General features: G+C 45.5%; 2 protein-coding genes across 3 annotated transcripts in view; both read left to right on the top strand.

The window, feature by feature from the left end:
* Window positions 1–344: 344 nt before the first annotated feature.
* LOC135560302 (piggyBac transposable element-derived protein 4-like) lies at window positions 345–5,238 on the top strand. Its single transcript, XM_065002161.1, has 6 exons — window positions 345–372; window positions 1,069–1,166; window positions 1,560–1,719; window positions 2,260–2,362; window positions 3,467–3,946; window positions 4,032–5,238. Exons 2-6 carry the CDS (start codon window positions 1,164–1,166, stop codon window positions 5,236–5,238), a joined length of 1,953 nt encoding a protein of 650 aa, XP_064858233.1. The 5' UTR covers window positions 345–372; window positions 1,069–1,163.
* A 4,528-nt stretch (window positions 5,239–9,766) lies between these two features.
* The window catches only part of LOC135559964 (zinc finger protein 771-like), a 33,669-nt gene continuing 26,571 nt past the window's right edge, over window positions 9,767–16,864 (top strand). For both annotated transcript variants that reach the window (XM_065000867.1, XM_065000868.1), the window contains exon 1: window positions 9,767–10,726. In XM_065000867.1, the coding sequence (XP_064856939.1) occupies window positions 10,021–10,726 (706 nt within the window). In that variant the 5' untranslated portion in view covers window positions 9,767–10,020. The remainder of the gene's footprint in view (window positions 10,727–16,864) is intronic.

Raw genomic sequence — 16,864 nt, 5'->3', positions numbered from 1 at the left:
GTTTACCTATCTACTGGTTCATTTAAACGTAATTGTCTTGTTAAATTAGCAAATGTGTTACATTTGATGCTGCACTAGGCTAATCTCCCGGAGCATAAACTCACTAATCTCGACGGAGAAATAAACTGGTGAAAGGAGGCAAAGAAACTTGAAGAATGAAAGAAGAGGATGATATTACAGTGAAACAAGAGGATGATATTACAGTGAAACAAGAGGATGGTATTACAGTGAAAGAGGAATATGGGAACGAGGTTGTCAAAGTGGAAAAAGCGATAGGAGCTTTCAGAATCAAAAAGGAGGAAGAACCTTTGAAGTAAAAAAGAGGAGGATTTCTCAATAAAGAAGACGAGACCGAACATCCGATTACCACCAGTGAGTACTGTTTTATAAACAGGGGCACTATGCAGTTGTTGAAATAATGTATTAAAAAAGGCATTATACTGAAGTTCTGCACTTTAGTATGTTGTTCAGTACTGTAGGAATTGTTTAGGGGCAATCTGCCATTGGTACAGATATTTTGGAACTTAATTGTATTTATTGAATTTTCCATGTGGTCTATATTAACGTGCACTTAATCTATTATTACAGGCTTTTAAAATATAATATACAGCGCATAATATACTTAAAATGTCGAAGGGACGCAAAAGGCATCCATTTTGTGGAACGGCCCTTTAACATTTGCATCACAGTGGTGGGGGAAAAGTACGCAATTGTCATACTTGAGTAAAAGTAAAGATCCCTCAATAGAAAATTACTCAAGTAAATGTGAATCACCCAGTAAATACTACTTGAGTAAAAGTCTAAAATGTACTTAAAATATAAATCATTTCAAATTCCTTATATTAAGCAGACCAGATGGTGCCATTTTCTTGTTTTTATTTTTATTTTTTATTTACGGATAGCCAGGGAAACACTCCAACCCTCTGACAATCTACAATTGAAATGTTTGTTTGTTGAGTCTGACAGATCAGGAGGCAGTAATGATTTACCAGGGATGTTCTCTTGATTAGTGTGTGAATTGGACCATTTTCCTGTCCTGCTAAGCATTTGATGTTCTCGTTCACACAGGAGAGAGACATGACTATCGTGGATCCTCTGGGGAGCCTCAACAACCTCATGAAGCTGAAGAGGCAGAGAAGAGTCTCTCCAGATCAGAACACCAGATGGTACAGCTTGGTCTGGTCTAGCATACAGCTTGGTCTGGTCTAGCATTGGTCTGGTCTAGCATACAGCTTGGTCTGGTCTAGCATACAGCTTGGTCTGGTCTAGCATACAGCTTGGTCTGGTCTAGCATACAGCTTGGTCTGGCCTAGCATACAGCTTGGTCTGGCCTAGCATACAGCTTGGTCTGGTCTAGCATACAGCTTGGTCTGGCCTAGCATACAGCTTGGTCTGGCCTAGCATACAGCTTGGTCTGGTCTAGCATACAGCTTGGTCTGGCCTAGCATACAGCTTGCTCTATTGTGGTCTGGGCTGGGTTTCTGTAAAGCACTTTATGTCAACAGTGACATCAGCATCCATAATGATATGTGTCTGTGTCACCTCTTTATGGTTACCAGGACAACGCTAGCCGTTCTGTCCTCCCGGAGTCCCAGTGTCGTGCCTCTCCCGGGATGAAGAGGTTGTCTCTGCTGCTGGTGGACTGCGGGAAAACAACGGGGCTGAGTGGAACTGTGAGAGGAGGAGGAGAGGAGAACGGATCAGATTTAACACATAAAAGTAAGTGCTGTTGTTTAGTTTGAACAAATACAATAGATCTGCCCACTGGTATCTGTTACCAGGACAACCAGCAGAGTTCTGTTAGTTGATATGAAGATGGACTGGTATCTGTTACCAGGACAACCAGCAGAGTTCTGTTAGTTGATATGAAGATGGACTGGTATCTGTTACCAGGACAACCAGCAGAGTTCTGTTAGTTGATATGAAGATGGACTGGTATCTGTTACCAGGACAACCAGCAGAGTTCTGTTAGTTGATATGAAGATGGACTGGTATCTTTTACCAGTAGGGCTGTCCCCGACTAATAAAAATCTTGTTTGACTTAGTCACCTGTTCTTTTGACCAATCGATTGGTACACATTTTAAACGTGTATTTCTATATATACAGTACTGTTGAAAAGTTTGGGGTCACAAATGTCCTTGTTTGTGAAAGAAAAGCACATTTGTTCTCAAATCTGAAATAGTTAAAAACATGGCTACTAAGAGTGGAAAAGCTAAATCAAAAGTCCAAGTATAAACATGTTGATGATATTTTGGCAGAAATGGAGAGTGACACAGAAGGAATGGATGAGGACTCTGTGAGTGATCTGAGTTTGGATTCCAGCGCGGATGAAATGTTTTTGGAAGAAGAAGATCCACATCAGTAAGTAAAACATGTGTTTGCTTCTCATGCTAATGCAGTTGTTTAAATGGTTGCATATTCATTTGAGATTTTTTTAAAATTGATTTATATACAGTGGGGAGAACAAGTATTGGATACACTGCCGATTTTGCAGGTTTTCCTACTTACAAAGCACGTAGAGGTCTGTAATTTTTATCGTAGGTACACTTCAACTGTGAGAGACGGAATCTAAAACAAAAATCCAGAAAATCACATTGTATGATTTTTAATGAATTTATTTGCATTTTATTGCATGATATTAGTATTTGATCACCAACCAAAAAGATGAGAGGCCTGTAATTACAGGCTATGACAGACACTACACACTACAACTATGACCGACAAAATGAGAAAAAAAAATCCAGAAAATCACATTGTAGGATTTTAAAAGAATTTATTTGCAAATTATGGTGGAAAATAAGTATTTGCCTCATTTTTTTAAGTGGGAGAACTTGCACAATTGGTGGCTGACTAAATACTTTTATTGCCTCACTGTATAGACACTGCTCAAAAAAATAAAGGGAACACTTAAACAACACAATGTAACTCTTAAGTCAATCACACTTCTGTGAAATCAAACTGTCCACTTAGGAAGCAACACTGATTGACAAATTTCACATGCTGTTGTGCAAATGGAATAGACAACAGGTGGAAAATTATAGGCATTTAGCAAGACACCCCCAATAAAGGAGTGGTTCTGCAGGTGGGGGCCACAGACCAGTTCTCAGTTCCTATGCTTCCTGGCTGATGTTTTGGTCGACTTTTGAATGCTGGTGGTGCTTTTGAATGCTGGCGGTGTTGGCTAGTCATTGTGAGTGAGGGTCTGTTTTGTATGTATGAGATCGACCCATAGCCTATGTTTCTGTATATGTATGTGTATATATATATGTGTGTATATATATATTAATTAATTGTATGGTGTAGAATGTAGGCAAACACAGACAAGCCCACAACAAAGTGCAATGGAACAGCACTTTATGTTCCCTGTACTCATATATATATATATATAAATAATGTGTGTTTATTATACCTGTTGATGCAGGGCTCATATGTGAAACTATTCTAACTGAACATTTTCTTTCACAGTGGCACTGACCCCGACTGGGAGCCCCCAGTGCCAACTTGTCCATCCCCCTCTGAAGCTGGTTCATCCAGCTGTACCCCTGCTGTCTCTGGCTCCACACCTCCCGGGCCGTCTAGAGGACCGACAAAGAAGAGGAAGAGGGGAAGTGTGCCATCCGCTAACAGAGGGACAGAATGGCATTGGCACACTGTCCTAGAAGACGATGTGGAGCCACCCAAACCAACTTTTAGGCCGAAAAGGAAGCCAGGACCTCAGCTAAACATGACTGCTACGTACAGCCCCCTTCAGCTTTTTCAGCTGTTCTTCACCCAATCCGTTGTAGAGTCGCTCGTGTCCAACACGAATAAGAATGGGAAGAAGACGCAAGCAGGCAAAAACGGCAGCATGGAAGCCCATATCCACGGCAGACTTTTTCTGCTACCTTCTCTGGTCATCTACATGGGGCTGGTGAGGCTGAAAAGCCTGAAGGACTACTGGAAAACGTCATCTCTCTACCAACTGCCTTTCCCCTCGGCTGTTATGTCCTGCAAAAAGGTTTCTGGATCTCTCCCGGGCGCTTCACATCAGTGACCCAAAGGTTGATGAAGAGAATGAGAAGAAGAGAGGCACAGCGAGGTTTGATACACTGTGCAAAATCAAACCTCTCTACCACAGCATTGTCGAGGCCTGCAAGACGTACTTTCAGCCAGCCCAGAACGTGTCAATCAATGAGAGGATGGTGGCCTCAAAGGACAGCATTGGCCTCCAACAGTACATGACAAACAAACCAACCAAGTGTGGTCTCAAGCTGTTTGTGTTGGCTGATTCTGCGTGTGCCTACACGTGCAATTTCTTGGTCTACGAGGGGAAGAACAGTTTTGCGACCGGTAAGGAACTCAGCTATGCCTCTGTAATGGCGTTGTTGGATTTTCAACTGCTGGGGAAGGGCTACAAACTGTTTGTGGATAACTTCTACACAAGCCCTGCCCTGTTTGCAGACCTGAGGAAGCTGGGGGTGTGGGCTTGTGGCACCATTCGTACCACCAGGGTGGGCTTCCCGAAGACGAAGGTGGACGACATGCCTAAGCAGGCTGAGCGGGGGACCATACGATGGATCCGTGAAGATGGCCTGCTGTTTGTGAAGTGGATGGATGCCAGAGAGGTGGTCATGTGCTCCACTATCCACAAGTCCTTCAGTGGGGATCATGTTGTCAAACGTGTGAAGGACGCTACTGGGGCATGGGCCACCAAAAGTGTCCCCATTCCAACTGCAGTAAAGGACTTCAACAAGAACACGGGAGGTGTCGACCTATCAGGCGCGCTGACAGGCTACTACAATGTTCTACATAAGACGATGAAATGGTACAAGACCTTCTTCTATCATTTCATCGACATCGCCGTGGTGAATGCATTCATCCTACACAAGGAAATGGCGAAGAGCTGTGGAAAGCCCTTCCTCTCACAGAAAGCCTTCAGAGAGCAGCTCATCAAGGAGCTTGCTGGCTACAGCACCACTGTACCACGTTCTACCTACTCTACCTCTGTCCCTCCTGGCTACAGCACCACTGCACCAAGCCCTGTCCCTTCTGCTCCTACCACAAGTGTTCATCTACCCAAATATATCTGTGCAGGCATGGATGTGCCTAAGGGCAAAAAGGGCTCAGCATGGAGGCGTTGCTGTGTTGTTTGCAAGATGAAGTCCCCCATCGCATGCACCACATGCTCAGTGACCCTCTGCTTTACATCAGAAAGAGACTGCTATGGCATCTGGCATCAGCAGCAGAGTATTGTGTAGAGCTTTAGAACTAACATTGGACTAAGTTCTACTTAATCTTGAGCAACACTGCAAAGAAAAGTGGCAAGGACATAATGTAATGGCACACTGTTGAGATAGATTCTACTCCCGAACATCTTCCCCCAAACTGAGTGTCTAAAAGAGGTATAAAATGAGGAGAGAGCGGTGCCTAGACATGATCCTCAACCCATATGATTTGGACATCATAGAGAATAACCAGACAAGGTAAATTACTTTTACTATACTCTTGTTTTGTATTGACTACTTTGACATCGAGGCACGAGCAAAACTATTGACTGGTATATTTTAAAGAATTGTGTTGTACATTGGAAGCTCACACCACTTAAAAAGAGTAAGAGAACAAGGTTGTGTCAGAGAGAACTTCACCCCTCAACGGAGCGAGGCGTAGAGCAACAATGTTCCATCTTTGGAGTGCCAGTGACAATTGCAGTTTGGCAAGATTGAAACAGCCCAGAAATAAGTAAAGCCTCGTAGTAGCCAAGAGTCGATAAAAAGGAATCAATATCTAAACAGTAGGCAGTAAAAACCATCGGGAATTCAGACTAAATTAGAAGATTACAGTACTATAAACAGCAGAGGCCAAAATATTACTACTCTTATAGAGACCAGTGGAAGGACCAAGGGAACAGAGCTTCAAGGTAAATATATGGGTGTTTGTTTTGTTTAAGAGTTTTAGAAGTGTTTTAAGCGAATTATATTTGCAATATTATTTGGCATAGTATAAGGATTGATTGATTTATTGATGTATTAGGAAACTGTAGAACCATTAAATTGTAATGATGTGTATAAAACTGAAAAAAACATGATGTGTATAAAGTGATTTTAATAAAAGCTTTGAAACTTTGACAACTAGGCCAGATTAACGATCTGGAGAGCAAACGCCTTTGACACTCTCACTGAACAGAAAGTGACCCTGGTTATAGGTTAAAGTGATTGCACTAAAGAATATTTCATTGTGTGGACAATAATATATTTTTAGGAGAGTCAAATACATATAGCAATACTAGTTTCCCAGTGACTACTAGCTGACGAGCATAATAACTAACAGAAAATAAGTTTATTAGGTATTGATATATATAAAAGAAGACACAAGGTAAGGGAGTATAGGAAGAGTATAAACCTAAAGTAATAAAGTCCTCATCTATCCAAGACCTCATACTAGACCGGGAAATAAGGGAGTGACAACGTGAACGAAGGAACAAACCCACCTCACGCGAAGGGCCATTGAGAAGAAATAGAAGGGTTGGTAGGGCCGCACGGCTAGGCCCTTGTTACACCACAGTAACTAAAATCCTAAAGTACTCTGCCCAGCCAGAAGACTGGGTAGAGGCATTTGCTGCAGGTATTAGGCAAAAGTCAGCACTGTGACAGGTGCTTTCCTGTTGCACCCTCTACAACCACTGTGTTCTCCACCCGGCACAGCCAGAAGAGGACTGGCCACCCCTCATAGCCTGGTTCCTCTCTAGGTTTCTAATCTCCACCCGGCACAGCCAGAAGAGGACTGGCCACCCCTCATAGCCTGGTTCCTCTCTAGGTTTATAATCTCCACCCGGCACAGCCAGAAGAGGACTGGCCACCCCTCATAGCCTGGTTCCTCTCTAGGTTTCTAATCTCCACCCGGCACAGCCAGAAGAGGACTGGCCACCCCTCATAGCCTGGTTCCTCTCTAGGTTTATAATCTCCACCCGGCACAGCCAGAAGAGGACTGGCCACCCTTCATAGCCTGGTTCCTCTCTAGGTTTCTAATCTCCACCCGGCACAGACAGAGGAGGACTGGCCACCCCTCAAAGCCTGGTTCCTCTCTAGGTTTCTAATCTCCACCCGGCACAGCCAGAAGAGGACTGGCCACCCCTCAAAGCCTGGTTCCTCTAGGTTTCTAATCTCCACCCGGCACAGCCAGAAGAGGACTGGCCACCCCTCATAGCCTGGTTCCTCTCTAGGTTTCTTCCTAGGTTTTTGCCTTCCTAGGGAGTTTGTCCTAGCCACCGTGCTTCTATACCTGCTTGCTTGCTGTTTGGGGTTTTAGGCCGGGGCTATATAAATTGATTTGATAGAGGACTGAGGGTCTTCCAAATATTATTTTGTAAATGTATATCTTTTTTTTCCCCCAAAAAAATCATGTGAAAAAAAAGTCATTATATATAGACTGAAGGAGCCGAGATGTGTGGGGATGATCACTTTGATGGAGACTGGTATAGCAGGTGTGGGGATGATCACTTTGATGGAGACTGCTATAGCAGAAGGGGAACCACTAATTCAAGGCCTCAGAGCGAGTGGCGTCACCGATTGAAACGCTATTAGCGCGCACCACCGCTAACTAGCTAGCCATTTCACATCGGTTACAAGAGCAGTCTGATTCAGTCAGGCCACCTGATGGCACGCTGATATCCTGTTTCCATGGACACATCTGAAATCAGGCTACCTGATGGCACTCTGATATCCTGTTTCCATGGACACATCTGAAATCAGGCTACCTGATTGGCCCTCTGATATCCTGTTTCCATGGACACATCTGAAATCCGGCTACCTGATTGGCCCTCTGATATCCTGTTTCCATGGACACATCTGAAATCAGGCTACCTACCTGATGGCACTCTGATATCCTGTTTCCATGGACACATCTGAAATCAGGCTACCTACCTGATGGCACTCTGATATCCTGTTTCCATGGACACATCTGAAATCAGGCTACCTACCTGATGGCACTCTGATATCCTGTTTCCATGGACACATCTGAAATCAGGCTACCTGATGGCACTCTGATATCCTGTTTCCATGGACACATCTGAAATCAGGCTACCTGATGGCACTCTGATATCCTGTTTCCATGGACACATCTGAAATCAGGCTACCTGATGGCACTCTGATATCCTGTTTCCATGGACACATCTGAAATCCGGATACCTAATGGCACTCTGACATCCTGTTTCCATGGACAAGTCTGAAATCAGGCTACCTGATTGGCCCTCTGATATCCTCTGATATCCATGGACACATCTGTGTTAACGATCTAGCACTGCGATGCCGATTTAAGATGAGCAGTGGAAGGTGCCTCCATGACCACTGCATCCTCTTTCCTGCCTACAGTCATTTAATATCCAATCATTACTGTGCTGTAAATGTCCTCTGATTCCTGAACTATTCCCTGGAATTAAAATACTTAACATCTGAGGAGCTACATGGACTCTCACGTGTCCCACGTCTCTAGGCGCCACATAGGATTTTGAGATTTTCGAGCAGTGGAAGGTTTATGAATATGTATATACATTCCTCCTGCCTACAGTCAGTTTAATATTTCAAATCAGTTGGTGGCGATAAAACACCTTTTGAGTTTGAGCCAATCCCAAAGAAGAAGAATTAAAAGTCAGCAACCTAACGGAGGTGTTCTGAGAGAAAGGCATGGACTTGCTCACGCTTACCACCCTCTCAGGACATAATAGTGTTGAGGTTTTCGAATAGCAGTGAAGAGTGGTAGAAAGATGGGTACAGGGTACATTCCCCTGAGAGGATCCCAGTGAATAGGCAGAGACCATGAGAGAGTGGTAGAGGAAGATGGGTACAGGGTGAGGGATCCTGAGAGGATCCCAGTGAATAGGCAGAGACCATGAGAGAGTGGTAGAGGAAGATGGGTACAGGGTGAGGGATCCCGAGGGAAGTGAATAGGCAGAGACCATGAGAGAGTGGTAGAGGAGATGGGGTACAGGGTGAGGGATCCCGAGAGGATCCCAGTGAATAGGCAGAGACCATGAGAGAGTGGTAGAGGGGAGATGGGTACAGGGTGAGGGATCCTGAGAGGATCCCAGTGAATAGGCAGAGACCATGAGAGAGTGGTAGAGGAGATGGGTACAGGGTGAGGGATCCTGAGAGGATCCCAGTGAATGTATGCAGAGACCATGAGAGAGTGGTAGAGGAAGATGGGTACAGGGTGAGGGATCCCTAGAGGATCCCAGTGAATAGGCAGAGACCATGAGAGAGTGGTAGAGGAAGATGGGTACAGGGTGAGGGATCCTGAGAGGATCCCAGTGAATAGGCAGAGACCATGAGAGAGTGGTAGAGGAAGATGGGTACAGGGTGAGGGATCCCGAGAGGATCCCAGTGAATAGGCAGAGATCAAGGGAGAGTGATGGGAAGAATATGTGCTTCAGTAAAGGTGGGCTTTTTTTTAGCATTCATAGCCATGGTTGTCAACTGTACTACAGAAATGGATCGGAGGTCACAGGAGGTTGTTGGGGGGCTGCGACAGAGAAGTACTCTGGATTGCGAGGATTTACTTGCAGAACAGTTCCAGGTGGTGTTGAGTGGTAGTGTTCCGTCCTCCCAGACCGTTGGCCTGGAGTACGATTAAATAGGGTTAAATAGTGGAATGGGTTAATAGTTGTCAGGGAAACTTTCCTTTACACAATTTGTGTTACCGAATCGAGAATTGAATGTTGGTTGGCCGTGAATGGCCTCACACACCAGTACAGCAGGTGGCGGTATACGCACCTTAAACCCGGATGAGCGCCGCCAACCAAATCCTAAAGAAGAAGAAGTCAACCACCTCGGTATCTTGCTAGGCAACAAAGCTGAAACATTGGTGCTCTTCAGACGCTTTCGGTGATTATTAGCCGCTGTGTTTTAAACTCATTTTTGTCGTCTAGTTAGTTACTACCCCTTTCGTTTAAATATTCCGTTGTTAGTCATCTAGCTAGCTGGTTAAGTTAGGGCTAGTATTAGACGAGTTGCTAATGCTAACTAGCTAGCAAGTTAGCATCCCCGACCATGAACTCACTAAGCTACTCCACCCATGAGGAGGTCTGCTGGACGGAGAAAGAAACTCTGGTGAAAGAGGAGGAGGAAGAGAAATATGTTACAATACAAAAACAAGTGGAGGGTGAGGCTGTTACCGTGAAAGAAGAAGAGAAAGACGTTTCAGTGAAAGGAGAGGAAGACTCGTTCAGAGTGAAAGAGGAAGAGGATGTTACAGTAAAAGAGGAGGATGTTACTGAAGAGATGGAGAATGCCGTTTTTGGAATGAAGAAGGATGGGGGGGAGGTGACTGTTACTGTGAAGGAAGAGGAGGAAGACTATGCCGTTTTTGGAAGGAAGGAGGGGGAGGTGACTGCTACTGTGAAGGAAGAGGAGGAAGACTATGCCGTTTTTGGAATGAAGGAGGGGGAGGTGACTGCTACTGTGAAGGAAGAGGAAGAAGCGTTCAGAGTGAAAGAGGAGGAGGATGTTACTCTGAAGGAGGAGAATGCAGTTTTTGGAATGAAGGAGGAGGGGGAGGTGACTGTTTCAGCAAAAGAAGAGGAAGAAGCGTTCAGAGTGAAAGAGGAGGAGGATGTTACTCTGAAGGAGGAGAAAGAGGAGAATGCCGTTTTTGGAGTGGAGGAGGAGGGGGAGATTACTGTCTCATTGGAGGAGGAGGAGGAGGAGGAGGAGAAAGAAGAAGAAGAAGAGACGACAGGAGATCTGATTAACGACGGTAAGTACTGTCTTAACAGGGGCAAAAACTCTGCAGTTGTTGAACTATATGTGTGGTTAGGAATTATTAATGCTACAGATTGTCATCAACCAACAAAATGTTAATGGATAAAATGCTCTATGGATAAAATGCTCTATGGATAAAATGCTTCCCATTTCTTATATTTTCCCCAACATTTTTAATCATCACTGAATATCTCTTCCTGTAGTGCTTTGCTCATTCTCTACCCTCGACATCCCATGAGAGCATGCAACCGAAAGGTGCAGGAGGGTACCCTAGTGGCCCCACCCCCAACCCCCTATAACCACCATAAGGCCCCACCCCCCTATAACCACCATAAGGCCCCACCCCCTATAACCACAATAAGGCCCCACCCCCACCCCCTATAACCACCATAAGGCCCCACTCCCCAACCCCACCCCACTCCCTATAACCACCATAAGGCCCCACCCCCAACCCCCTATAACCACCATAAGGCCCCCCCCCCACCCCCTATAACCACCATAAGGCCCCACCCCACCCCCTATAACCACCATAAGGCCCCACCCCCACCCCCTATAACCACCATAATGCCCCACCCCCACCCCTATAACCACAATAAAGCCCCACCCCCTATAACCACCATAAGGCCCCACCCCTATAACCACCATAAGGCCCCACCCCCTATAACCACCATAAGGCCCCACCCCCTATAACCACCATAAGGCCCCACCCCCCCCTATAACCACCATAAGGCCCCACCCCCTATAACCACCATAAGGCCCCACCCCCTATAACCACCATAAGGCCCCCTATAACCACCATAAGGCCCCACCCCCACCCCCCTATAACCACCATAAGACCCCACCCCCACCCCCTATAACCACCATAAGGCCAATAAGAGAACCCGTGGTTATACACTGGGTGGTGGTGGTGTATCATCTTGACTTGGACTGAAATAGGCTCCTGTACTGTTTTATATTTAAGGTGCAGGAACAATACAATACTTTCAAACTAATATTTTTTTATAAGAGGTGCAGGAACTCAAGCGATAGGACATTTTTAGGTGCCGGTACTCAGTTCTGGTGAGCTCCTGCCCAAATCAAGCAGTGAAGAGAAACCAGTGTGTTATTGTCGACAACACAGCAATGGGCCGTTCTTTAAACATGACGTGAAGCTGAGTTCTGGGAAACGTCTCTAGAGAGTCTGTTATTATTCACAATAACATGGGTTTGACTCCTTTATTAACCCATCCTGGTCATGAAACGTCTCTAGAGAGTCTGTTATTATTCACAATAACATGGGTTTGACTCCTTTATTTATTTCTGTAAATGGTTACATGTTAAAAAGTTGTTATTTTTTATGTTATTTTAATCTTTATTTAACTAGGCAAGTCAGCTAAGGACAAATTCTTATTTACAATTACGGCCTACCCCAGCCAAACCCTAACCCAGATTGTGTAGCATCTAATATACTGGGTGGTGGTGGTGGTGTAGCATCTATATACTGGGTGGTGGTGGTGGTGTATCATCTATATACTGGGTGGTGGTGGTGTGTATCATCTATATACTGGGTGGTGGTGGTGGTGTAGCATCTATATACTGGGTGGTGGTGGTGGTGTATCATCTATATACTGGGTGGTGGTGGTGGTGTATCATCTATATACTGGGTGGTGGTGGTGGTGTATCATCTATATACTGGGGTGGTGGTGGTGGTGGTGGTGTAGCATCTATATACTGGGTGGTGGTGGTGGTGTATCATCTATATACTGGGTGGTGGTGGTGGTGTATCATCTATATACTGGGTGGTGGTGGTGGTGTATCATCTATATACTGGGTGGTGGTGGTGGTGTATCATCTATATACTGGGTGGTGGTGGTGGTGGTGGTGGTGTATCATCTATATACTGGGTGGTGGTGGTGGTGGTGTATCATCTATATACTGGGTGGTGGTGGTGGTGTATCATCTATATACTGGGTGGTGGTGGTGGTGTGGTGGGGTGGTGGTGGTGTATCATCTATATACTGGGTGGTGGTGGTGGTGGTGTATCATCTATATACTGGGTGGTGGTGGTGGTGTATCATCTATATACTGGGTGGTGGTGGTGGTGTATCATCTATATACTGGGTGGTGGTGGTGGTGGTGTATCATCTATATACTGGGTGGTGGTGGTGTGTATCATCTATATACTGGGTGGTGGTGGTGGTGTATCATCTATATACTGGGTGGTGGTGGTGGTGGTGTGTAGCATCTATATACTGGGTGGTGGTGGTGGTGTATCATCTATATACTGGGTGGTGGTGGTGGTGTATCATCTATATACTGGGTGGTGGTGGTGGTGTATCATCTATATACTGGGTGGTGGTGGTGGTGTATCATCTATATACTGGGTGGTGGTGGTGGTGTATCATCTATATACTGGGTGGTGTGGTGGTGGTGGTGGTGTGTATCATCTATATACTGGGTGGTGGTGGTGTGTATCATCTATATACTGGGTGGTGGTGGTGGTATATCAGCATCTATATACTGGGTGGTGGTGGTGGTGGTGTATCATCTATATACTGGGTGGTGGTGGTGGTGGTATCATCTATATACTGGGTGGTGGTGGTGGTGTATCATCTATATACTGGGTGGTGGTGGTGGTGTATCATCTATATACTGGGTGGTGGTGGTGGTGTATCATCTATATACTGGGTGGTGGTGGTGGTGTATCATCTATATACTGGGTGGTGGTGGTGGTGTATCATCTATATACTGGGTGGTGGTGGTGTGTATCATCTATATACTGGGTGGTGGTGGTGTATCATCTATATACTGGGTGGTGGTGGTGTATCATCTATATACTGGGTGGTGGTGGTGGTGTATCATCTATATACTGGGTGGTGGTGGTGGTGTATCATCTATATACTGGGTGGTGGTGGTGTGTATCATCTATATACTGGGTGGTGGTGGTGGTGTATCATCTATATACTGGGTGGTGGTGGTGGTGGTGTATCATCTATATACTGGGTGGTGGTGGTGGTATCATCTATATACTGGGTGGTGGTGGTGTATCATCTATATACTGGGTGGTGGTGGTGTATCATCTATATACTGGGTGGTGGTGGTGTATCATCCATACTGGGTGGTGGTGGTGTAGCATCTATATACTGGGTGGTGGTGGTGGTGTATCATCTATATACTGGCTGGTGGTGTAGCATCTATATACTGGGTGGTGGTGTAGCATCTATATACTGGGTGGTGGTGGTGTGTAGCATCTATATACTGGGTGGTGGTGGTGGTGTATCATCTATATACTGGGTGGTGGTGTAGCATCTATATACTGGGTGGTGGTGGTGGTGGTGGTGTAGCATCTATATACTGGGTGGTGGTGGTGTAGCATCTATATACTGGGTGGTGGTGTATCATCTATATACTGGGTGGTGGTGTAGTGGTGGTGTATCTATATACTGGGTGGTGGTGGTGTGTATCATCTATATACTGGGTGGTGGTGGTGGTGTATCATCTATATACTGGGTGGTGGTGGTGGTGTATCTATATACTGGGTGGTGTGGTGGTGGTGTATCATCTATATACTGGGTGGTGGTGGTGGTAGCATCTATATACTGGGTGGTGGTGGTGGTGGTGGTATGGTGGTGTATCATCTATATACTGGGTGGTGGTGGTGTATCATCTATATACTGGGTGGTGGTGGTGGTGTATCATCTATATACTGGGTGGTGGTGGTGGTGTATCATCTATATACTGTGGTGGTGGCATCTATATACTGGGTGGTGGTGGTGGTGTATCATCTATATACTGGGTGGTGGTGGTGGTGGTGTATCATCTATATACTGGGTGGTGGTGGTGGTGTATCATCTATATACTGGGTGGTGGTGGTGTAGCATCTATATACTGGGTGGTGGTGGTGGTGTATCATCTATATACTGGGTGGTGGTGGTGGTGTATCATCTATATACTGGGTGGTGGTGGTGTGTACCATCTATATACTGGGTGGTGGTGGTGGTGGTGGTGTGTAGCATCTATATACTGGGTGGTGGTGGTGTAGCATCTATATACTGGGTGGTGGTGGTGGTGTAGCATCTATATACTGGGTGGTGGTGGTGTAGCATCTATATACTGGGTGGTGGTGGTGTATCATCTATATACTGGGTGGTGGTGGTGGTGTAGCATCTATATACTGGGTGGTGGTGGTGGTGTATCATCTATATACTGGGTGGTGGTGGTGTGTAGCATCTATATACTGGGTGGTGGTGGTGTATCATCTATATACTGGGTGGTGGTGGTGGTGTACCATCTATATACTGGGTGGTGGTGGTGTATCATCTATATACTGGGTGGTGGTGGTGGTGTATCATCTATATACTGGTGGTGGTGGTGGTGGTGTACCATCTATATACTGGGTGGTGGTGGTGTATCATCTATATACTGGGTGGTGGTGGTGGTGTATCATCTATATACTGGGTGGTGGTGGTGGTGTATCATCTATATACTGGGTGGTGGTGGTGGTGGTGTATCATCTATATACTGGGTGGTGGTGGTGGTGTATCATCTATATACTGGGTGGTGGTGGTGGTGTATCATCTATATACTGGGTGGTGGTGGTGTGTAGCATCTATATACTGGGTGGTGGTGGTGTAGCATCTATATACTGGGTGGTGGTGGTGGTGTATCATCTATATACTGGGTGGTGGTGTATCATCTATATACTGGGTGGTGGTGGTGTAGCATCTATATACTGGGTGGTGGTGGTGGTGTATCATCTATATACTGGGTGGTGGTGGTGGTGTAACCTATATCCTGGTGTGGTTAACATCCATCCTGGTGGTGTTGTAATCTATATCCTGGGTGGTGGTGGTGGTGTGTTATCTATATATCCTGGGTGGTGGTGGTGTAACATCCTATAACAACCCATCCTGGTGGTGTTATTAACATCCTGGTCATGTTATCCTGGTCATGGTAACAACCCATCCTGGTCATGTGTATCATCCTGGTCATGTTATATGTTAACTGGGTCCTGGTCATGGTGTATCTGGTCATCTATATACCATCCTGGTCATGTTAACACCCCATCCTGGTGGTGGTTAACATCCCATCCTGGTCATGGTGGTGTATCATCTATATGTTAACAACTGGGTTAACAACCCATGGTCATGTTAACATCCATCCTGGTCATGTAATAACATCTATATCACCCATCCTGGTCATGTGTATCATCCCATATACTGGGTGTTAACAACCCATCCTGGTCATGTTAACACCCCATCTGGGTCATGTTAACACCCCATCATCTATAACACCCCATCCTGGTCATGTTAACATCCCATCCTGGTGGTGTTATCAACCCATCCTGGTCATGGTGTAACAACCCATTTTGGGTATAGTACTGGGTGGTGTTAACAAACCATCCTGGTCATGTGGTGGTGGTCATGTTAACAACTATATCCTGGTCATGTTAACAACCCATCCTGGTCATGTATCAACCCATCCTGGTCATGTTAACAACCCATCCTGGTCATGTTAACACCCCATCCTGGTCATGTTAAAAACCCATCCTGGTTATGTTAACACCCCATCCTGGTTATGTTAACACCCCATCCTGGTGGTGGTTGTTATCATCTAACACCCCATCCTGGTCATGTTAACACCCCATCCTGGTCATGTTAACACCCATCCTGGTCATGTTATGGTTGTACACTATATTGGGTCCTGGTCATGTGTATCAACCATCCTGGTCATGTTATTACCCCCATCCTGGTCATGTTAACAACCCATCCTGGTCATGTTATCATCTTGGTCATGTTGGTATGTAACCCATCCTGGTCATGTTAACACCCATCCTGGTCATGTTATATACCCCATCCTGGTCATGTTAACACCCCATCCTGGTCATGTTAACAACCCATCCTGGTCATGTTATCACCCCATCCTGGTCATGTTCACCCATCCTGGTCATGTTAACAACCCATCCTGGTCATGTTATTAACCCATCCTGGTCATGTTAACACCCCATCCTGGTCATGTTAACAACCCATCCTGGTCATGTTAACACCCCATCTTGGTCATGTTAACACCCCATCTTGGTCATGTTAACACCCCATCTTGGTCATGTTAACACCCCATCTTGGTGGTCATGTTAACACCCCATCCTGGTCATGTT

This window comes from Oncorhynchus nerka, linkage group LG15 (genome assembly GCF_034236695.1).
Source record: "Oncorhynchus nerka isolate Pitt River linkage group LG15, Oner_Uvic_2.0, whole genome shotgun sequence".
Classification (NCBI taxonomy): Eukaryota; Metazoa; Chordata; class Actinopteri; order Salmoniformes; family Salmonidae; genus Oncorhynchus; species Oncorhynchus nerka.
Note: the sequence above shows the minus strand (reverse complement) of the source record. Positions and strands in the feature narration are given on the sequence as shown.